This window comes from Medicago sativa, chromosome 6 (genome assembly GCF_051527215.1).
Source record: "Medicago sativa cultivar Bolivia chromosome 6, Bolivia_mono, whole genome shotgun sequence".
NCBI lineage: Eukaryota > Viridiplantae > Streptophyta > Magnoliopsida > Fabales > Fabaceae > Medicago > Medicago sativa.
In genome coordinates, this window is record NC_140754.1 from 54,985,796 (window position 1) to 55,010,237 (window position 24,442).

The 24,442-nt window shown below is 35.0% G+C and overlaps 1 protein-coding gene across 1 annotated transcript; it reads left to right on the forward strand.

The window, feature by feature from the left end:
• The first annotated feature begins 2,492 nt into the window (after nt 1-2,492).
• Nucleotides 2,493-4,587, forward strand: LOC146915748 (uncharacterized). The gene has a single exon (XM_085718091.1). The coding sequence runs from the start codon at nt 2,690-2,692 to the stop codon at nt 4,361-4,363; it is 1,674 nt and encodes a 557-aa protein (XP_085574217.1). The 5' UTR covers nt 2,493-2,689; the 3' UTR covers nt 4,364-4,587.
• Nucleotides 4,588-24,442: the final 19,855 nt, after the last annotated feature.

Sequence of the window (24,442 nt, forward strand, 5' to 3'; positions counted from 1 at the left end):
AGAGGTTATATAAAGTAAGAATTAGAAATGAACTTTCTCATCAGTTTTGCAAAATGAATGTTGATAGAACTCATAAAATCCAGAAACGAAACTGTATATTATTGAATGGTATAATGATGAGCTCAAGAGCTCTACAATTGTGGAAACAGGAAATGAAAAGATAAACCGAAGTGTGAACACAGCTACTAGAGCTCAATGCTCTAAACCAGAGAGAAATCTCTTCTAACCAACTCTCTAACAGTATCTCGAATTGATATTTCTGCTTATTGTTTCTGGTTGTGTTATAATTTGTTGATACCTTATCTTTCTTGGAGTATTTGTGATAGTTTTTGCTGTCTTGAAGAGAGCAGATGCTATTGATGCTTACTGACATAGTTTAAACCTTGATGATGGCTAAATGAGGGGATGGATTTCTGTTAAGGAATGGTAAGAAAAGGTTCAGTGTGTTAGTGGCTGCTAGCCTGCAGTGAATGAATTGCGTCTAATGGATGGTTAGAATAGATAAATTTTCTAGGAGAGTTGTGTTCTTGATAAGGTGTTGGCCTGTTATTGTTTCATTCAATGATTAAGTCCTTAGCTTCAAGTGGCATGTGCTGGTTTTGGTCACGTGATGTTAATATCAGGAATTTTATATTTTGAATTGGGTGGAGTATGCAGCTCTTATTGTTACAACGTGAGCATGGAAAGTTGCTTGCTTGTATCTTCACAAGGGATCGTTTACTCTACTATATCATGATTCTTTTGGACTAATTTTATCATTTTGCGATTATGTTGAGTTGAATTGCTGTAATAGTTTAATTCTTTTTGATGTGTCCTTGTTTTTAGCTTGTATTTGGGATGGACTGAGTACATCTAATAGTCAAATTCTTTTTAAATTATCTATCTTTAGTGTTTAAAGAAAAAAAGAAAAATGTATTGGAAGAAATCTTGTTATGTGATACATTGTCCTATTTTAGACTTACAACGATTGCTATTGTTGAGTTAAGTACAAGTTGTTGTGTCTCTGGTCATGGAAAACTTCTTCTTTAGTGTCTTATTTTGGTATTATCTAGAATTTGGTATAGGATACAGACTCAAAGGGAAACATGAAATCAGAGGTATATATACATTTCAGATCCCACATTGTTTTAAAAAATTCCACCAGTATCATAATTGAAGATAATGATAACATACTTGTGCATTGTGGTTCTACATGCTTGTATGTTAATAAGGATATCTAGCACTCTGCCATTCTAAGTTCTTCTCTCCTGCTGCTTTTAGTAATTAATTACCCATTTCAATTTTCTGATATCTTCATGTGACCTTATAGCATATTTAATTATATATATAGAACCATACATCATAACCTGTCCCAAGTTTTCCATTAAGGGATGGATATTTACTTTTTGATAGATCTTCAAAGATGTTGAATGACGAAGATTCAGATTAATTCAGACAAAATGTTTGGCAGAATTACCTTAAATTGCATATGCCAAGTAGTTCATGTGTGTGACCAAACCAATGAAGCAGCCATATATAATTGCATATGCCCTTGCTCTTAATGAGAGAAAAAACATGTGATGCGAGATTTTTATTAGTCAAATATCAATATTTCAATCTTTCAATTTTTTTTTATCAATATATTATATTATAGATTTTACATTGTTTTAAAAAATAAAATAAATACTAAATGACACTTACATGGGAAAGAAAAAATTTGAATTAAAGTTTACATGGGTTCAAATGAAGGATGCGTGGCTAATCCAAAGACTTGAATATATCTACATTTGCAAGACTTGTGTATTTTGTCGTTTTATACTATTAATATAGATGTTGTGAGTTTGTTCGCAAATCCATCCTTTTTGTTTGTAGTAAATTTATATTGTATCGATGTACTCTATCAATTTTAATGAATAAAAATCATGTTTTTTATAAGAAAAATTATTATATAGGGTAAAATTTATTAGTAATTTATTTTTTATGTGAATATAATTTGAGGTTTTCTTGGTATCTTTTCTGAAGGAGGTTTTCTTGGTATCTTATAATCTATCTACTATTTTTTTTTTGTTTGTAGAAAATATAAATTGTCATTTAGTTACATTTGCGTTAGATTGAATAATAAATTCACAAACAATAAATTCATTAGGGTTAAATATGTTTTTATCCTTATAAATATATTAACCTTTTATTTTAGTCCCCATAATAATTTTCTTTTGACATTCAATTCTTTAAAAAAATTCGTGCACATTTGTTCATTGTTTTTGACTCAACTCATGTGTATCATTCAAAATTTAATTTTTGTTCACAATCATGTTTAGTACATTATATGATTGTCTTTTGCAAAAGTTTAGATTTAATTCATGTTTTCTTTATTAATTCTAATATTATTATTTTTTTAAGGAAAAATAAAATATATTTATTTTGTGGAAAATGCTAACTAATGCTAACTTTTTTTTTTTGACAAAACTAACTTATTTTATTTGATATTTTCCTGTAAATAAAATATAAAAATAAAATAAAAGTGTGAATAATGTGTACATTAGTGTGTGTTGCAGAAGGTTACTGTTCCAAATCTCTGCAAATTTAGTTCAACCACCATCAACAAGTGCCACCGTCACCGCTCTCCACCGTACCGTTGAAAATCGTTCTGCAGGAACAAGCGAGATACCAAATTCCATTCCCTCAATCACAACTAGTCGCTCCAATTCCAATGTTGTTTTCAAGTTTCAGGTTTCTTTCTTCTTTTAATTCCACTTTCCTTTATTCTTATTCTTTATTAAATCATTCAAATTCACTTCCACCCTTAGGGTTAAGGTTTTACCACTCTCACTCTAAATTAGTTCCCAATCATTTTGATGTTGATAATGTTGTTTTGTCCTTCAATCGCATGCTCCAAATGCGTAATACTCCATCCATTGTTGAATTCACCAAGATCTTAGCTTCCCTTGTTAAGACTAAGAACCACTACGCCACTGTTATTTCCCTTTCCAGACAGATGGAATGTAAGGGAATTAAGCCTAATTTATTTACTTCGAGCATCTTGATTAATTGTTACTGCCACTTAGGTCAAATGGATTTTGCCTTTTCTGTATTGGCCAAGATTCTCAAAATGGGTTATCAACCTGATACCATTACCTTAAATACTTTTGTCAAAGGTATGTGTCTTAACGGTAAGGTCAAGGAAGCTCTGCACTTTCATGACCATGTGCTTGCACTTGGATTTCACTTCGATCAAGTTACCTATGGGACCTTGGTCAATGGTTTGTGTAAAATGGGAGAAACAAGAGCCGCCTTGCAGATGTTGAAACAAATCGAAGGGAAATTGGTCAACACCAATGTGGTAATGTATAACACAATCATTGATAGTTTATGTAAAGATAAACTTGTAAATGATGCATATGAGTTATATTCTGAAATGATTACAAAGAGAATTTCTCCTACTGTTGTCACTTTCAATTCTCTAATCTATGGATTTTGCATTGTTGGTCAACTGAAAGAATCTTTTGGTTTGTTCTATAAAATGGTATCGAAAAACATCAAACCAAATGTTTATACTTTTAACATATTGGTTGATGCATTGTGCAAGGAAGGACATCTGAAACAAGCTATGAATGTGTTGGTGATGATGATGAAAGAAGGTATAAAGCCAGATGTTGTTACTTATAATTCTTTAATGGATGGATACTGCTTAGTTAATCAAGTGAACAAGGCCAAACATGTATTTAACATCATAAGCAAAAGGAGAGTAACACCTAATGCTCGGAGCTACAATATTATAATTAATGGATTGTGCAAGGCTAAAATGTTGGATGAAGCTATTAATCTCTTTAAAGAGATGCAAAGTAAGAAGATTATTCCTACTACGGTAACTTATAATTCTCTTATTGATGGTTTTTGCAAATCAGGGAGAGTATCTCATGCTTGGGAACTTCTTGATGAGATGCATGACAGAGGCCAACCTGCCAATATGATCACTTATAATTCCTTATTACATGCTCTATGTAAAAATTGTCATGTTGACCAGGCAATTGAATTGGTCAAGAAAATTAAAGACCAAGGCATTCAACCAAATATTAACACATACAATATACTTATTGATGGACTATGCAAAGAAGGAAGACTTGATATTGCACAAGTGATTTTTCAGGATCTTTTGATTAAAGGCTATAAGGTAACAGTCTGGACATATAATATTATGACTAATGGTCTTTGTTTGGAGGGATTGTTTGATGAAGCTACGACCCTACTGGAAAAAATGGAAGACAATGGTTGCACTCCTGATGCTGTAACTTATGAAACTATTATTCGTGCTCTTTTTAAAAATGACGAGAATGATAAGGCAGAGAAACTTCTACGTGAAATGATTGCTAGAGCTCTATTGTAAGAAAGTAGAGTTGATATGATTTCTTTTTGTTAACAATCATGATTTAGTTATGTTCATTTTGTGATGAGAATGCTGTAGTTTTAGCTAAAAATCATGTATTGTTATGTTTATTTTGTTATTGTAATGAATTTGTTTTGGTTACATAAGCTTAAGTATGTATTTAAAGCTTCTTGAACCCAGGTTTGATGCAAACATTTTAATAGAAGTCAAACTTTTGCGGATCATTGATAACAAAGTTTCAAGGACTTAAACTAGTATTTCGTCAATCACTTTTAAGTTTGAACTCCTATATCTGATTCCTAATCTTAGTTTTCTGCGTTTCTTCTAACAAAGCCATAACCGTCTTACATGTTTTTTATACCATTAGATAAGGATTAGCTTGATGACCTGATTGGTCTTTCATCTTGTGCTTTTCACTTGAAATACCGATTTGCTCTCAACAGGGCATGTTAATTTTTGAGATTACACTCTTGCTGTTGGCTTGATTAGTTACTGCATGAACTCCTTACTTCCAAAACAAATTAATTTATCTTCCTTTTCCTTTTGTTGTATTGTATATTTGGCATGTACCAGTCTTTGGATTTGATTATAGTTTCCTGAACAGTACTATCTGATTGAGTTTGCATGGGGGTAGATGTACCTTCGAATTAAAATGCTACGAGTGGTAGATTCAGTTGAGGGGGTAAGAGGTTTAATTAATGCTTTTAAAGTTTTGAAAAGAGGTAGAGCTAGAATTGTGAGTTTGAAATTGATTTCAATATTGTGTTTGTTCTAACATGTGTCAGTTAGAAATTGGGTCAGAGACTATATAAAAAAGTTGGAAATATAAATAAACTTCTTTAGTAGACTTTTGAACATGTCGGTTAGAAGTTGCGGATACTACTCATCTGTTCTTTGAATTTCAGTTAGAATTATAATCAATTTTGCATAATGAATGCATATCCTACTATTCTTTCTTGTATATTTTTTTACTGCCTTTCTGCAAAACAGAAAGTAGGAAGGCTTGACATGTTTTATTGGTTTCGGTAATATGAACAATCACGCTGGCTAAAACCTAGATGCAATTTGTAGCCATTTTTATTTTAACTTACAGTGTAATAGATTGGATTCTTAGAAGTTTGTCTTTGGTTTGAAGAAATTGAGGAGAATTGGAAAATCTATGGTTAATTACAACTCTTTCCACACAGTTCCATCACCCCCTCCGAACCGTATTGCACTCCAACATCACTAATGAGCCTGAGAAGCTTTGCTGAAGTCGCAAATTCCAATCTCAGTTTCTCATCCTCTGCAGCGAATTGAAACCGGAATCGTCATCCATGAAGAGCTTCGTTGCATGACGGAGAATAGAGATCATTTGAGGAACAATGTAATGAAGGTTGCGAAAAGAGGAACGATGTTTATGTAATGTCCCGCATAATTTTAAATAAATTGTCGTATCAGTTACATGTCAGAACGGAAATAATTTTCAAAGGATTAATTATTTATTTAGAAATTGACGATATTTGGTAAGTATCTCGCATATTATCCCAACAGACTTAAGGAATTAAAGGATTACAAATTAGCAAAGGATAATTGTGTCTTTTCCCTTTTAAGGGCAAAATGGTAAAATTGTTAATCATGATTTTTTTTTAGTGGACCAAGGCTAATTTTTCTCTCATTTTTTTTCCACATTCTTCTTCTTCATTCTAGAACATTTACTTCTCCCTTCTTCCTCAAAAAAAAATTCGGTTCCTTCTCCCTACCACCATAACCAACAAAAACTCTTAAATTTTCATGGAATCATCATGAATAAGCTACAAGGGAGTTGTTTGTAGAGATTTAAGTAGAAAGCAAGCTTCAAAATTAAACCTTCCCTCCAATTTAATTACTCTCAAAACCGACCTCTCTCTTTTCTTGGTCCAATTCATCATTTTTACTTCAATTCATGTGAATTCACTTGTAAGATTGTCTTTGGAGATACCATGAAGGAGTAAGCATAAAAAAAAAAAATTTCTTCCCCTACTCTTTCCATATGGTGGCCGAACCACCCACCACATTTGGGCAAATCCACTCTTTGTTGGAACCATTCAATATTATGATGTAAGGATGTGATATATGTTGTGGGTGGTTAGGGAAATAACTTATTTTGGTGATATAGGAACTTTTGGAAGAAACCGAAATTGGGCTAGTGGCTTGGGGATTGAATTGTAGCACAAGCTCCCAAGAGGGAATTTCTGAATGAGGTGAGTTTCTTCCTTTAAGTTTGAATTTGATTGTACGGAGTTGAAATTGTTGTTTAAAGTGATGAATTTAGTGTTATGCTTTAAATGGGAATTGTTAACTATAAACTTGGGAAATTAGAGATCACTATGTGGAGGTGTTCGTAATATTGTTGTTGTTGGACTGAATTGGAAATCAAAGTTAATGGGAGTGAGATTATGTTAAAAATTGAAAAAAAAAAGAAATTTAACCATTTAATTTCGTATAGACCTTCTGTCAGAAAAATTGTCGTAAATGCATGCATAAGCATCGTTTTTGAGTGGGAATTGAACCATTGGAAAATAGACAAAATTTGACACGAAATTGGCTTTGGAAGAACTTAATTTCGTTACTCTATGACGGAGAAAATTGAGTTAGAAGTTTGAGTTGCTGAATTAAAATATGCACTATTGCTGTTGTAATGTTTCTGTCATATCTTTACGTTCATACATCACTTTGGAATGAGACTTTTACCATTAGATTGCTGATGTGTGAATAAATTGGCATAAATATAGCATAACTGTTATGCCTTATGAATGGTACATTTGAAACGGAATAAATATGAGATAGTAGAATGAATATATATATGAGTTAGATATCCTTATTAGTGTAACCTAAAATATCTTTTATTTTAATAAGTATGTTAATGTTAGTATAAATGTTGGAGGGAAATTAACAACGCAATTGATGCATATATTCTTATAGAAATGTTTTGAAAGAAAATTTGAAATGCAACCTATGAGTAATATGCTCACAGAATTATAGAAAATCACAGAAAAATGGAAATGAGAAGAAAAATTGAAATGAGTAACATGCTCATAGATAAAGAAAGAAAAAGAAAAGAAAATATGAAAACACCGTTTGCTACAACGAGAGATAATGTAGCCTATGACGTACGGGTCATAGTAAACCGTTTGCTACAACGAGAGATAATGTAGCCTATGACGTACGGGTCATAGTAATCCGTTTGCTACAACGAGAGATAATGTAGCCTATGACGTACGGGTCATAGTAATCCGTTTGCTACAACGAGAGATAATGTAGCCTATGACGTACGGGTCATAGTAAACCGTTTGCTACAACGAGAGATAATGTAGCCTATGACGTACGGGTCATAGTAATGAATTTCATATCCGTTTGCTACAACGAGAGATAATGTAGCCTATGACGTACGGGTCATAGTAATGAATTTCACATCCGTTTGCTACAACGAGAGATAATGTAGCCTATGACGTACGGGTCATAGTAACGAATATGAAATTTTAAATCAAGAATTATTCGAATAATATTAAAAGAGAACAAAAAATAAAATTATGGAACCAAGGAAAAATTCTAAGGACCCTCCAACATGAACACTAACATAGCATACGCATATTAACATGAAAATTATGTTTAGAATGAGTTAGCTACAAAGAAATTTTTTATGGGCATTTTACCAATAGTTGGGAATTGACTCATACTTTATATCGGGTTTGTGTTCCTACTTACAAAATGTTTAATTCTTCATTCCTATTTGAAATGATGTTGTAATCTCGTAATATGTTAGTTTGCCATGTACCTCTTTATTCGGTTGAAGTTTGTTGTGTTTGTCATTACTCATTTCATAGGTTGTATTTGTATGTTGTCATACATCAGTCATGTTGTGCTTGTTCAATCATTGATGAGTGAATTGTTTGTTTGTTTGTTCATGTTCTGCAGATCATGAACAACAATTCAGCCATTGGTGCATGATTTAATATAATATCTAGGATGTTTATTTTGAGTTGTACAAGTAGTATAAAAATAAAGATGTTATTTGGAGATTCTGACCGATAGAACAGGTTTTTAAAACAGGATTTACATCTTGGAAATGTTGAAATTACAGAGGAAACTCTGTCGAAATTTCAGTTAATATTTTTTTTGGAATGAAATTCAAAATTGGAATTTTTATTTATTTATTATAGTTGTTAAGTTTGATTAATAGGCTTGCCGGGCTAGAATGATCTAGTTCGTGCGCCGGTCACGATGATTTTTTTTTTGGGTCGTGACAGTTTAAGGAAATGCTGAGTTGATTTTTCAACTTTACCCATTTTCCATATTGTGATTACAAGTGACCTAAATTGACAGATTGACAACTCAATTGCATTCTAGTTTATATAGTTAAAATTAATATTCTGGTGTTTTAAGGAAACTGTGGCGGCGGTTATCGATACCACGACGAGGTGTTGCTAGACTGTTACCACGAACGGAGAAATCCTCTGCCAAAGCTTGTATGCATTTTTTATGTTCCTTCTATTGTCCTTGTTTTACTAGTACTTTTTCAGGCCTACATACACAAATAGTGGCTTTCTCAATTTCATTATGATACCTAGTGTTTGTATTAATTTTATGCAGATTAACAAAGTAAAACGCTTATGTGAGTGCTTGATAGCTTCAGAGGGTACTAGTCTGAAGTTTGAAGAAGCTTTTTGCATATTCCTTCTTGGACTAGTATATGATTATCATTGAACTCTAGATATTTGTGCTGCCATCATAAACTATTTAGATATTTTGAATCATGGTTTCCTCCGCAATAGTTTTTTTCTACGATTATCCAAGTAAAAGCAGAAGCGCTAGGAAGATGAAAAGGAATAATAATCACAAGCGCTAGGAAGATAGACTTTCTGCTAGCTTTGCATCTTGCAACTATTTAAAGCTAAAGCTATACAAAAAAATTTATAATTATTTCAATGTCTAAACTGCACAATGCATTCTAGTAGTTCCTCGAGTGTCACTACTTCTTGTAGCTTCTTCTGTGCAGCCTGTTGCACAAATGATTTCTCTACTATTCTGTTATAAGTTGTGCCACGACTCTAGTTTCCTGTAATATTGAATTAAGAACAATTCAGATTATACTAACCTTTCTCATTTTCTCTGGGCACATTGCAGTCTAGTTAGTTAACCTGCTTTATCCTTGCCACCTTCTGGCGGATATCAGTACTCATGTCCTTCACTATCTTCCAATAAGGCTTGATCTTAGAACTTCTTTTTTTTTTAACAGCAAAAGATTGGCACTTGATCTTAGAACTGGTAAGCTGATTGGACCTTATCGTTTATTAGACGCAAACATTTACGCTGGGTTTCAAATTGGGTCAGTGTGATAATATTTAGGGGCGGACAAAATATTAATATCTGACCAAAATCCGAGGTAACTGTAACATAAATCTGTTTTGTAGTCAGATTTGGTGATAGAAAATGAGTTACAGACGATTTTAGTAGGACGGAATCAGATGAGTACTATTGTTGTCTGAGCCCGTCCGACACAGAAAAGTATTCCCTTTTTGTAGTACCTTTTCGAAGAGAGAAGGCAACTGAAGTTGAACATATCACAATTTAAGTTTTGGTTACTTGTCACACTGTCCCTTTTTGTTAGAGATTGACTGGACAGAAGGAACAATTGATGTTGAATTGTACTGAGTTTTCTATTTTCAAAAATTGTAGTGGACTCTGACCCTCTTGCTTGTTCATCAGAATGTGGGGCCATTCAAACATATATAATTTCTTCATCTATGATTAAAGATGTCTTAGACAATATTATGTTATTCTTCACGTCCCATAGTTTGTATAGCTCTTCACCAATCATTTATGTACCTAATGGTTTTCCAAAGCATATCTTCATCTACATGTATGTAGAGATAATCTTTGTTGCAGAAAAAAAATATGTATTTTGCACTTCTGAAGCATTGGATACTTCCTAATCATATATTAGATGAAAAACACTAAAAACTACTTCGATGGTTAATATTGAAAGAGAAATAGGTGTGTGTGTCAAATGAAGGTTGAGTGACTAAACAAGAGAAGCATTACAGTAGCAAACTAACTGCTCAAGTAACAAACATAGCTAACATAGTTATGAGTAGTAGAGGTGTATTTTCATTTTTATTATTTTGTATACTTTGATTTATATCAATGTCTTTGTTTTTTTTTTATGAAGTCTTACTAGCTGATTAAAAGGAGCACCGGAGAGAATTAAATCTGACACATTCAGAGGAAAACCTTCCAAGGTCCTAAGTCAACATTACCAAGCCAATCCAAGTGGGTTTATCAATGTCTTTTTTAATTGTCTTGCTGCACTTAACTTCAACTATCATCTTAATATATACACTCTCAAATGTAAATTATCAAATAGAGAAAACAAATCTAATTCAATCAATTTACAAGACTCGATTTTTTATTTTGACCCTTTCCTTGATCCTTCTCCATTGCTTCTGATAGCTTATTGTATGACCCAAGTCATTTCTACTTGCTATCAGTCTGAGAACTTCAGAAGCAATATCTTCCCACACATCCTTTAGTACTTGAGAATCCAGGTAAATTGTGGGAGGTGAAGGTTGTTTAGAGGGTTTTGGAGGGGCTAGGGGAACAATTGGTTGGTTTGATGATGATTTGTCATTTGTAGTTGATGATTGGCTGGTTGATGGTTGGTCAGGAGTGGGGTCAACTACCATATCAGAGGCATGATCATATTGATCATCCTCAGAGTCTGTGGCCATATCACATACACCAGTATGGTGGATGATCTTGATGACTTGAACTGGTGAAGAAGATATGGAAGCAGAGGTTAGCTCAGGAACAATGTGTTCAGGAGCGGTAGTTTCAGGTTCAGGTTCAGGAGTGGGTTTAGTAACTGGTTGTTCAGGAACAGAATGTTCAGGAACGGTCTTTTGAGGAGAGACTTGTTCAGGAACAGATAGTTCAGGAACAATTGGGGGTGATGAAGTTGTAGGGGGTGAAGAGGCTTTTTCTGGTGAAGGTTTTTGTTGTGGGGGGTCTTCTGAAACAACTTTATCAGAAGCAGCTGCTTCTGGAGTTGTCTCAGAGGCTTTCTCTGAGGTTGTGGTAAAGCCAGATTGGGGTAGTTCACCTAGATAATGACTTTCTAGGTGATCTAAAAGAGATGTGTCTTAAGAAGGAATAGAGGATGTGCTATAAGATGTGTGAGAAACTTGAGATACCTTAGATAACATTGCTGAGTTATCTACTGCTTCTGAAGTTCCAAGATTCTGAACTTGCTCCACATTTTCAGCAACAGCTTCATCCACTATTAGAGTCCTTTCTCCTTCCTGTTCTTTTTCAAGTTCTTTCATGGCTTTCCGTTCTTGCCTATTTGCCAAATAGTCATCAGAAAGTTCCTTAGCCTTTCTCTTCATGGCTAGAGTCATTTCAACCATGGAACTTTTCTTGTCAACAGGAGCCTTCTTCCTTTTCAGCTTTGGCTCAGCCTCTTCTTCTTCTATTTCATCGAGAGCTTCCTCTAGCTGCTCTTTGGTGATTACCAAATCTGCCTTACCTTTTCTTCTTTTCTGAGGAATAGAAGCAGCACCAACCTTCTGCATCTTTCCTTTATCCTTGGCAGAAACAGATTCAGCTTCAGACTTAGCAACTTTTTGCTTTTTGGTTTTAGCAACAGCAGCTTCTGACTCAGTACTAGTTCTGGCCCTCTTTCCGTTAGTAGGAGCAGCATCAGATTCCGAACTAGTTCTGGCTCTCTTCCCTTTAGGTGCATCAGAAACAGCTTCTGACACAGCAACTGCCTTGGCCTTCTTGCCTTTCCCTTTAGCAACAGCAGCTTCCTCCTGAGAGCTCGCATTTTCCTCCAAGACGTACTCAGCTACTAATTTAGCTAAGTGTTCAGGATTACTTTCCTTAAAGATGGAAGGAAAGTCCCTGATAATCTCAGTTTCTTCTGTGGTCATCTCCAACCACTTTTCATCTTTAGGAGCTGTCTTGAAAACATGCATAGAATGCAATGTATTGCTACTGATAGTCTTCTCAGCAGTAGAAACTTCGAAGCATTTATCAGAAGCATCTCTTGACTTTTTCAAGAAATCCAGCACTCTTCCTTGATAAAAGATTTCTGATAACAATCTTCCACAGGGCACTTGTTTCCTTCCTTTGACAGTGCCTTCATTAATAGCCCAGCAGAGATAATCCATGACATATCTGGGGAAATTAATCTTCTCAAGCATGGCCATGAAGTAAATTGCCAGTTTCTGTTGATGATTTGGTTGGTCAGACCCTCCTGCTCTTAGAAAGAAGCAATCAGTACAGAATTTCACCAACATCCTGTGATGAATCTCCATTTCAGAAGGCTTAGCATCTTTGTTACCACCCAGAAGAGTGTTGTAGTAGCTTTGCAGCAGGACATCATCCTTCTTAACTATTTCTTGAAACCTTCCTTCTGCATTCATTCTACAAGCTTTATCTATTATTTCCTCTGTGATGGTTACGGGAATACCCATCACTTCAGACCTTATCTCAAGGCTACTGAAGGAAGTGGGATTCAACTCTATCTCCATCTTTCCTTTCTTCGACCCAGCTTGTTTACCTGCTACCTTCACAGGCTTTTTGTAACACCCTATTTCTATTAAGCGGTAAAACGCGCGAATACATCAGAAATATTCTAGAAATAGATGCTACGTCTCCGAATAAACCACAAATCATACATGCATAAAGATCATGTTACACAACATAGCAGCGGACATACTTAAAAATCATAAAACATCTCCAGATCTCAACAAAATACAATTGTATTCTCCAAATCCCAAATAACATAATATATCAACAACTCCAAGATACATAGTCAAAATGGAACAACATACAAGGACTATTCTAGATCAGAGCCCTAATCTAGACACTTGCATGAAAAAGAGGAACTCCACTCCTCGGCATCAACAAACAACAACTAAGCATCCTGCACGCCGTCTACCCATCCATACAGAGAGGTAGGCGGTCCACCACAGACCACTGAGGGTTAGCATTACATCATCATAATTCATAAAAGATTTAAACAAGAACATTGGAAATGAAAGATATATTCAAGAATACAAAATAACAAATCATACATGTATTCACAGTATTCATGATTCTCATACCATTCAAACCATTCCATATCATCATTCCAAGTTCATATCAACAAGTGTATCATACACGTATCACATATACATAACCCTCCCTCCTAGAACACTAGCATCACATGATCATTATTATCCCCCATCACTTACATTTCAAGCTATCACATTATTATCATAGCATAGCATACATATTTAACCTCTAATCAAGTCATCAACAAAACCTCATCATTTATCAACATTAATCAATGAAAACATTACTCACTTCATTACTCATCTAGCATGCTTATCTCAACAAGTACAATTCATCATATCGAAGTTATAAGCAAGCCATCATCATTATCAAAGAACATCACCACATCATATATGTATATATACATATACAAATCTCACCTCATCATTATTATTAAAATAACCATCATCAATTGATTCACCAAGTGTATAAGCACAAACAATTAAGACATGCAATTAGAGCATAATACAATTAGTCACAACCATTCACAAAATTCACCAATGTACATATACACCAATCCACAAAATCACAACATTCACCAAATTTCACCAATACACAAATTCACCAAGTCATATATTCAATTATGACACAACTCATCAATTATTCAAATGCATGCAATGTTCTAGACTCTTCTCTAGATGCATGTGGTACCAAAACACCTCAAGGTCGTCACCTTCGATGCAACAAAAACATCGTACTCACCTCAATTGGATATAAAATCCGCCACCATCAGTCTTGGATATAAAATCCACCACCATCAGTCATGAATGCATGAACATATGACTCAACTACAAATGCATATGTTCACACAAACAATAATCACCTCACCATCACCAATACATGTATATATGCAATCATCAACAATTCATCACCAATTAACACATATACAATCACCAACAACATCAAAAATGACACAACATAAAGTTGTCACATAAATGCACCACCAATCATCTTCACATATCATATAACAATTCCCCATAAAGGATTCACAATCAATAGGTTCTCAAAAGTTATCTTTAGTCAAGTTCGTCTCTCCAAGTCATAACTTAAAATTAATTGAACAATTAATTCAAAACCAAGTAAACAAGCTCAATAGCCTATGCCTTGTATTCTCACAGTCCACATGTGTGTGCAGTAGAGGTTACGTAAGCATTTCATCGGCCAAATACGACGAATTCATAAAAATCACAAAGTTCGTCTCACTTTATTACTTTTCAAGAAATTTTCCATTTTCAAAGCAAAACAAGTTAGATCCATCACCTCATAGATTAGATAGTATTAAACAGCTTAATTGAACTCATAAAACCCAAGTTTGAAGTTTGGAAACAATCCATAAGGTTTGGGTCGACTTAGAAATAGTTATGCGGATTTTTCGTAAAATTTTCCTAAGACCACCTTGGAGTATTTTCCTCATAACTCACAAACCAAAAATCATTTGCAAGTCAAACCAAATCCTCTGGAAAGCTAACAAAATTATCTACAACTTTCATGTTTACGTCAAAAGCCAAATCAAAACAGAAATGTGAGAAAAAGACGCAAGAACACAGAACAGGAGTGTTGGCTTCTGATCTGGTTCGCTTCTGAACTTGTTCGCTTCTGAACTTGTTCGCTTCTGAACAGTAGCGCTTCTGAACGATGCTTCTGAACAGTAGCAGATTTTTTTTAACCTTCACGTTTTCGCGCATAAAAACCAAACCGTTAATCCGTTTTCGACGCCGTTTTCGCCTATACGCTCCTGACACTTAGCTCTATCATAATATACAGATAAATTCAAGTTTCAACCATCCCAAAATCATTTCTCCCAAACCTCACATAATCATTTTCTTTGCAAAACCGCTTAAACACCGACATTTCACACGAAAAACCCGTTTTCTCCCAAACAACTCGACTAACACAATCACAATATGCAAACAGAAATTCTACCAATTCCAATTCATCCAAAAACATCAAAAACTCAGTCAACAACCTCATATATCAAAATTTCATTTGGGTCCTTCACATGAACAACTTGACACAAATTTCACCAATTTGAACAACAACAACAAATCTCATCATAATTCATCATTTCAATGATACCCATTGCATCACTTCATCAACAACACATGTTAAAACAACAACAATAACATTTGAACATGAATTCATCAACAATTCAACAACCACAACTTCATTCTTCATCAATTTTTGCTCAAGAACACAATTTACCCACAATTATGCATTTCAACATGTTAATTCACATACTAGCTTGCAATTATCATATAAATCATGTTCTCAAACATAACAACAACAATCATGCACAAATTTACAACAATTAGATTCAATTCATCAATTTCATAAAAATGGGTAAGAAAGAAAAAGTTATGAATTATGGTTGAATTCTAACCCTCTTACCTCTAGCACCAAGACTCTCTAACCCAAGCTTCAATTTAGCTCCTAGATGATGAATCCTCTCTTGCCTCTAACCCTTGTTCTTGTTCTTCCTTCTAGCCTCTATCTCTTTTCTTCTCAAATGAAAAATGTTGTGGAAAAACCCTATTTCTCTACTAACATTAGTTTATATAGGTTCACTTAATTGGGCTTATCTCACAAACCTTAATGGGCCTAACCCATTTCTATTCCAACCTCAAAAATGTTATTACTCTCTTAACGGTAAAATACATCACTAACGGTAAAATACATCACTAACGGTCACTTACCGACAAATAAAATAATTACTACGCTCTCTAGTAAATTGGTGAAATAATAACTCTCACTAAGCACTAAAAATAATCCTCATCCAAAATTATAAAATTACCCCTTCTCTCAAAATGACCAAAATGCCCCTAAGTCCAAAATGACTAAAATACCCTTCTACACCGAATTCTACAATTCCCAACCAAAAATATACACAAAGGCAAATAATCACATAAGAGCACATATATCACGAATAAATAAATAATAAAATAAATCTAGCGAAAAATCGGGCTGTTACACTTTTCATTGTACACTTCAGCTTTTAACCAAAAGTCCTTGACCAAGTTCACATAAGTTGGCCCATTTAGCATCTTGAAATACTCAGACAGCTTCTGAGTTTCTATCAATCCTTCCATGTTCACTTTGTACTTCTTAAGTGAAGTGAAGTCCACCGGTGATTCTATTTGAACTATTAAAGATTTCCATGGAATATCCATAGTCTTCTCTTTGTAGACTGACCCAGATCCTGATGCGCCTTGCTTGCTTGATGAAGATTCTGAAACTTTCGAGCTTGATGATGCCATTTGATGATGATTGAAGAAGATTTAGAGAATTTAGGGTTCTAATGTTTTTGCGCTTACTTCGCAAGAGGTTTGAGAACAAAATGTGTTTGTTGTGAGTGAGTAGTGTGTGAATTGACAAAGTGTTTAAAGTAAAACGATTGCAATTCAAAAGAGACAAACAAACATAACATTAATGACAAAATTGGGGGCGCGTGAAAAGTACTTTCAAAGCTATTAAATCATCATTACCCTTTTAGTTATACACCAACACATACAGGCCACGTAAGAAGTTCACAGAGTAACTACCAAGTTAGTGGGCCAGAAGTTACTTTTAAAAAGTAACTCCCAACGTTTCCACTTATTCAACTATTCAGAAGCAATAAATCCAGCTTCTGGACTTCAGATGTTGACGTCATTATCAGAAGCGAGTTTTCCTCAGAACCTCAATAAAGAGCTTCTGATGAACTACTGCTTCTGAACTAACTTCAGAACCTAAAATCCTATTCAGGAGCAAGCAAACATCTAATCAGACACGTAGTGCATGTTCAAATTTTTCTTTATAAAATCAAATCATTCAACAGTTAAAGGCTTAGTAAATATATCAGCCCATTGATTTTCAGTATCAATGAATTGTATATCTAAAATTCCTTTTTGAACATAATCTCTGATAAAATGGTGTTTGATTTCAATGTGCTTAGCTCTTGAATGCAAAATTGGATTTTTAGACAAACAAATAGCAGCAGTATTATCACAATAGATGGGAATACTGTTAGCAGTTATATGATAATCTTCCAACAGATGTTTCATCCAAAGTAGTTGTGTACAACAACTTGCAACTGAAATGTATTCTGCTTCTGCTGTAGACATAGCAATAGTTGTTTGTCTTTTACTAGCCCAGGATATAAGATTATCACCCAGAAATTGACAATTGCCGCTGGTTGACTTTCTTTCAATCCTATCACCAGCATAATCAGCATCACAGAATCCAATTAGCTTATAATCTAAGGATTTCCTATAAAGGAGTCCAAGATTAGTTGTTCCTTTCAAATACCTGAAGATTCTCTTAACAGCAGTCATATGAGATTCTCTAGGATCTGATTGGAATCTTGCACACAAGCATACACTGAATAAAATATCTGGTCTAGATGCAGTAAGGTATAACAAAGAACCAATCATACCTCTATACAGCTTCTGATCTACTTTAGCTCCTTCATCTTCTTTGCTCAAGGTGCACGTAGGGTGCATTGGAGTGTTCATCACTTTACAATCTTCAAGTTTGAACTTCTTCAGAAGCTCCTTTGTGTACTTTGATTGATGAACATAGACTCCATCTTTGCATTGATTGATTTGAATGCCAAGGAAGAACTTCAGCTCTCCCATCATGCTCATTTCAAATTCATCCTGCATTAACTCAGAAAATTCCTTGCAAAGAGATGCATTAGTAGAACCAAATATTATATCATCAACATATATTTGCACAACAAGAATATCTTTCCCAAGGGTCCTTTTGAAGAGTGTAGTATCAACCTGTCCTCTTTTAAAATCATTCTTGATTAAGAAATTACTTAGTCTATCATACCAAGCTCTGGGAGCTTGTTTCAAGCCATATAGTGATTTCTTCAGTTTAAAAACATGGTCAGGATATTTAATATCCTCAAATCCAGGAGGTTGCTTGACATACACTTCTTCTTCTATGACACCATTTAGAAATGTACTCTTGACATCCATTTGATATAATATTATGCCATGATTAACTGCATAGGAAAGAAGTAACCTGATTGCTTCCAATCTAGCAACTGGAGCAAACGTTTCAGTGTAATCAATGCCTTCTTGTTGACTATACCCTTGTGCAACAAGTCTGGCTTTGTTTCTTGTTACTTCACCTTGCTCATTCAGCTTGTTTCTGAATACCCATTTTGTTCCAATAATGTTCTTGTGCTGAGGTTTGGGTACCAGATCCCACACATCATTTCTTTGAAATTGATTCAACTCTTCTTGCATAGCTAGGATCCATCCATCATCTGAAAGTGCTTCATCAACTGTTGTAGGTTCAATCATTGAGATTAGTCCAATCATTGACTCTACTTGTCTGAAATGTGATCTTGTTCTTCTTGGACTATCTTTGTTTCCAATGATTAGCTCCTCAGGATGTGAAGACTTGTGTTTGAATGTGTTTCTAGGAGGATCTGCTTGATGTGAGCCATCTTGTGCTTCATCAGAAGCAGTTTCATCTTGTGCTTCTGATGTGGGTCCAACTTCTGGACTATCTTCAGATTCAGCTATCTGATCAGGTTCTGGAGTAACTTCAGGAACCTGTATCTCTGCAAAAATTTCATCTTGCTTTGAAGTTTTATCTTCAAGCTCCTTGTCATCAAATTTAACGTTCATAGATTCTTCAACACAGAGTGTTTCTGAATTATACACTCTGTATGCCTTTGACCTTTCAGAGTAACCTAAGAAGATTCCTCTTTGGGCCTTGGCATCAAATTTCTTTAGGTAGAGCTTGTTGTTCAGAATGTAACATGTACATCCAAATTGATGAAAGTAAGAGATATTGGGTTTTCTTCCTTTAAAGAGTTCATATGCTGTTTTCTCCAAAATAGGTCTGATATAGATCCTGTTTTGAACATAGCATGCCGTATTCACTGCTTCTGCCCAAAAATGTTTTGGTAAATTGTTTTCATGGATCATGGTTCTGGCCATTTCTTGTAAAGTTCTATTCTTTCTCTCTACAACCCCATTTTGTTGTGGTGTTCTAGGAGAAGAGAATTCATGGAAAATTCCATGTTTTTCACAAAAAGCTTCAAATGGCTCATTTTCAAATTCTCCACCATGATCACTTCTGACTTTCAAAATTTTTGATTCTTTTTCAGATTGAATTTGAGTGCAGAAGCTACTGAATACATCACACGCAACATCTTTACTCTTTATGAATTTTACACAAGTCCATCTGCTGTAATCATCAACAATGACTAATCCATATTTACTTCCATATAAGGATGCAGTACTCACTGGTCCAAATAAATCAATATGGAGTAATTCTAAAGGTCTTGAGGTTGAAACAATGTCTTTGGTTTTAAAAGATGATTTCACAATTTTCCCTCTCTGACATGCACCACAGAGTGCATCTGAATGATAGTCAATATCTGGTAGCCCTTTCACAAGTTGTAAGTTACTAAGCTTAGAGATTAACCTCCAGTTAGCATGTCCCAACCTTCTGTGCCACATCCATTTCTTATCATTCACTGATAGTAGGCAAATCACCTTCTGATCAGCCAGTTCAGAAAAATTGATTTTATAGACATTGTCAACTCTCTTTCCTCTGAACACAATGGATTTGTCTTCCTTGTTGATTACTGTACAGTTGGGTTTTTCAAAAAGCACATCATAACCATTATCACAAAATTGACTAATGCTCAAAAGGTTATGTTCAAGACCATCTACCAACCATACATTATTAATTGAGGTAGAGGAATTACCAATAGTTCCTGTACCTATGATCTTGCCTGACTGGTTGCCTCCAAATTTCACATTTCCTCCCTCTTTCATTGTTAGGCTGAGGAACATGGACTTGTCTCCTGTCATGTGTCTTGAGCAACCGCTGTCTAGGTACCATGATCTTTGCTTTGGCACTGCTCTTAGACATACCTGCATCATTGACATTTTTAGATTTAGGTACCCATTGTTCTATGGGTCCTGGAAGGTTAGTACTTAAGGCTTTACTCTTCACTTCTTGTACCTTGTGCTGTAAGTTGGGTTGCTTCTGATTAACCATCACCTTAGGTTTTGGTACTTCAGAAGCAGTAACTGTCTTCTTCTGAAACTTAGACTTCAGAACCCCAGATTTTGGTTTCACCAGACTCTGAGGAATAGGTTCTGATCTTTTCAGGATCGTAACCTTTGAAGTCTTGGAATCAGATTTGATCATAGCCTTTGACTTAGAGTTCTTTGGCTTTGAAGTGATCTTAGCCTTAGAACTAGAAGCTTCAGGTTCTGATTGAACAACGGTTTCCAACTCAGCCCCTTCTGGTACAAAGAAGGTTTTCAGACCTTCCTTGATGCATTCACAACAAGATTTTAGATTGGTTTTCTCAAGTTTCACTTCTGGAAAACCAATTCCTCTGCCATTGTTCTTGTAAATGCTATAAATCATAGAAGCTACTCTGCTTCTGTCAATGCCAGATATAATAAAATCTTCAAGAGCAACTTCATGGTTACTTAAAGGTTTTTCATTACACTTTTCTTGTAGCTTCTGACATAAGAACCTGAGCTGATCTTCATATGTTTTACACATGAAGTCAAAGCCCCTAAGTCCTTGTTCAGAAGCTTTCAGATCCAATAGAGTTGATTTTTACTGTTGTACCAACTCAGCATATTTTTCTTTTAAATCCTTCAACTCATTGGTTCTTACTTCAAAATGTGTAAGAAGTTCTTTAAGTGACTCAACAAGTTCATCTATGGGAATTTTGGAATATACCTCATTTTCATCTTCTGAGTTTGAATCTGATCCAGCTTCTGAAGTTGCTGTTGCTACTAACCCAATAGCTACCTTTGCATCTTCGTCAGCTTCCTCTTTATCAGATCTAGATTCACTACCCAAATCATCCCAGGTTGCCATTAAACTCTGCTTAATCTGCTTCTTGAATTTGCTTGGTTTGAATGTAGACCTCTTTGACTTGTCCTTTGACTTTTCTCTTTGAAAATCAGGGCATTCAGCAATGAAGTGTCCCGGCTTCTTACAGTTGAAGCATCCCTTCTGATCTTCTTTCTTTGAGCTTCTGGAGTTACCCCTTCTGGAGAGAAACTTTCTGTTCTTCTTGGCCAGATATTGAAGTCTGTTTGAGAGCATGGCCATTTCAGCAGCATCTGGTTCAGAATCTGAACTTGACTGTTCTTCCTCTTCAGATTCAATCACTTTGAGAGCTTTTGATGACTTGCCTTTGGATGGAAGAGCTATTGATTTACTCTTCTTAGTAGACTCATGTTCATTAAGACTTAACTCATGAACTTTGAGAGAACTAACAAGATCTTCGACACTTAAAGTGTTTAAATCTTTAGCTTCCTCAATGGCAGTCACTTTTGGTCTCCATCTGGCAGGTAAGCTTCTGTGTATCTTGCTTACATGATCAGAAGCAACATAGCTCTTCTTTAGAATCTGTAGCCCAGAAACTAAGGTTTGAAACCTTGAGTACATCTCCTCAATAGTTTCATCATCCTTCATCTTGAATAACTCGTACTGATGTACAAGCAGGAGAGCCTTTGCTTCTTTGACCTTCTTGCTCCCTTCATAATTTGAACAGAGAGAAGCAAACATAGCTTTAGCAGTGTATTTGTCACTCATCTTCATGTATTCTGCTTTGGGTATGGCAGTGACAAGGGCTCCTCTGATAATATGATGCTTCTTGTAAAGTTTCCTCAGTTCTGGAGTATGTTTCTTTCTATCCACAGCAGCTCCTTCTTCATCAAGGACTAAATCACCAACACCATCTTCCAGAATATCCCATAATTCTTCATCTAGGCTCATGATGTAACTGTAAAAGTTGGTCTTCCACCAAGAGAACTCTTCAGCATCTCCATTGAATTTTGGAATCTTTCCAACACTGGATTTCTTACTATCACTATAATCATGTGAGACATATTTATAGCTAGTATCACCAGAACCAGTAGGAGGAGGAGTAGACATGTTTTTCTCAGATCTTTGACTATTGCACGGTTAAGTGTTACACAACAGACCAAGGCTCTAGATACCAATTGAAGGTGAGAAAAACACAAGAAGGGGGGTTGAATTGTGTTTTGAAAAATTCTTCGTTTCTCCTAAAAACTGAACACACTGATCAGAAGCTAAGTGAGACAGCTTTTGAAGTGATGATCAGAATCTAAATGCAGCGGAGTAAAACAGAGAGAGAGAAGAAGAACGACACAAAGCAATTATACTGGTTCCTTCCACAATCCGGAAGTAGTCCAGTCCCCCTTGCACTTCCAAGGAGATTTCACTAAGAGTAATATCTGATTACAATTGCTCAAGCACACATGCAAGAGACTTCCTTTGCTCAAGCACACAAGCTAGAGACTTCCTTTGCTCAAGAACACAATCAAGAGACTTCCTGCTCAAGCACAACTGCAAGAGACTTCCTAACTAAACAAAATTACACAGAAAATTGTTTAAGGTTGAACACTTGATATACAATCAGAGGTGCTCACAATACAAATCAGATACAGACTCAATGGACTTAAGAATTTCTAAGATATGACTTTGAGACACAGAAATTCTAAGTGAATGCAGAACAATGTCAGCAGAGGTTTGGCACTTGTAAAAAATGTTATGAGTCTTTCGTTCAGCGTTCTTGCATTACCAAAACTCTAAGTCTTCACTCCTTTATATAGAGGTGTGAAAGAGACGTTGTAAAATTGCCAGCACACCAAAGAGTCGTTGTTGAAGCTTGATCTTTCACCAATGATCTTTTGCCTGATTTGGTTGTTGTCCTATGAAGAACCAATTTGAAATCCATTCCTTATCCAAAGGAACATATATGCAGGCGAGACCGTATTCTGGAGCTGTTTTCTTGTCTTGTAGCGTGGACACAAAACAGAGTAGTGGAGAACGTGGTTGTACAATTCGTACAAAGTACAATGTCAACGCTTTCGTCCAAATTGCAAGCACATGCCTTCAAACACCTTTGAAATGACCGTTGCAATGTTCCACTGATTTTCTGTTGTGTTTTCGAAACCAATAGACAGCTTTTGCAATGTAGATTCTTCAATCTTTGAATGTTTTGCAAATCCAGTTGATCTTCAGCTTCTGGTGAAATGGCTTCTGATGAGGCAGCTTCTGATGATGCAGCTTCTGATGAAGCAGCTTCTGCAGCTTCTGATGGTGCAGCTTCTTCAGCTTCTGATGATGTGGCTTCTGGACCTCTTGTCTTCAGAAGCACTATTCTTCAGGAGCAGCTTTTCTTCAGGAGCGCTATTTCTTCAAGAGCAGCTTGACTTCAGGAGCGCTTTGCCTTCAGAATCATCTAAGCTTCATTTTCTTTTGCTCTTTATTTGCTCATTCAGAACCAATTAATGATGTAACTTTTTTTAACTGTGGTCCTTTACACTTGAACAAATATTAGCTAGTCCAATTTACAATTTTTAATACCTTGTTATCATCAAAACTTTCTAAGGTTCATTGTTAAACACATTTTGTTCCAACATATTTGTCTATCATTCAACTACATAATCCTTCTCTTGTCAATACAAGATTTATTATTTAATGTTTCTATTTTATATGGAATTTAATAACAATTATTTGGTTCCATATCAAGTTAAGTTTAAGTCCAAGCATAAGCTCTTATAGTCAATGAAACAATTTGTTCCGTTCCAGACGTAGGTGAACTTCACTTATAGTTAATGTTCTGCTTCTTTAAAACTCTCTATATTTCAACAAATATGAGATTAATCATCAAGTATCAAATACTTATGATGAAGAAGTAGAAATTTAACTTTCTATAACTATATGGGTAAATATGAAGTCTTACTTCTTTCTTATATTTTGACCCTTTCAAAACTACGAGCAATTTTTGTTTTTCAACTTTTGAAATAATTGCTTCCCCTTTTTGCAACCGTGTTTAACCTTTCAAAGGTAGAAAAACAGAATTTGAATTTTATTCTTATCCATGTACATCTACTTGATAGGCTTAAACTATTCATCTTATAACATTGAGGTTGAATGATCATATCATTC

Bases quoted from the DNA above. Each gene is read 5' to 3' on its own strand.
- LOC146915748 (XM_085718091.1), top strand. From the start codon at position 2,690: ATGTTGTTTTCAAGTTTCAGGTTTCTTTCTTCTTTTAATTCCACTTTC.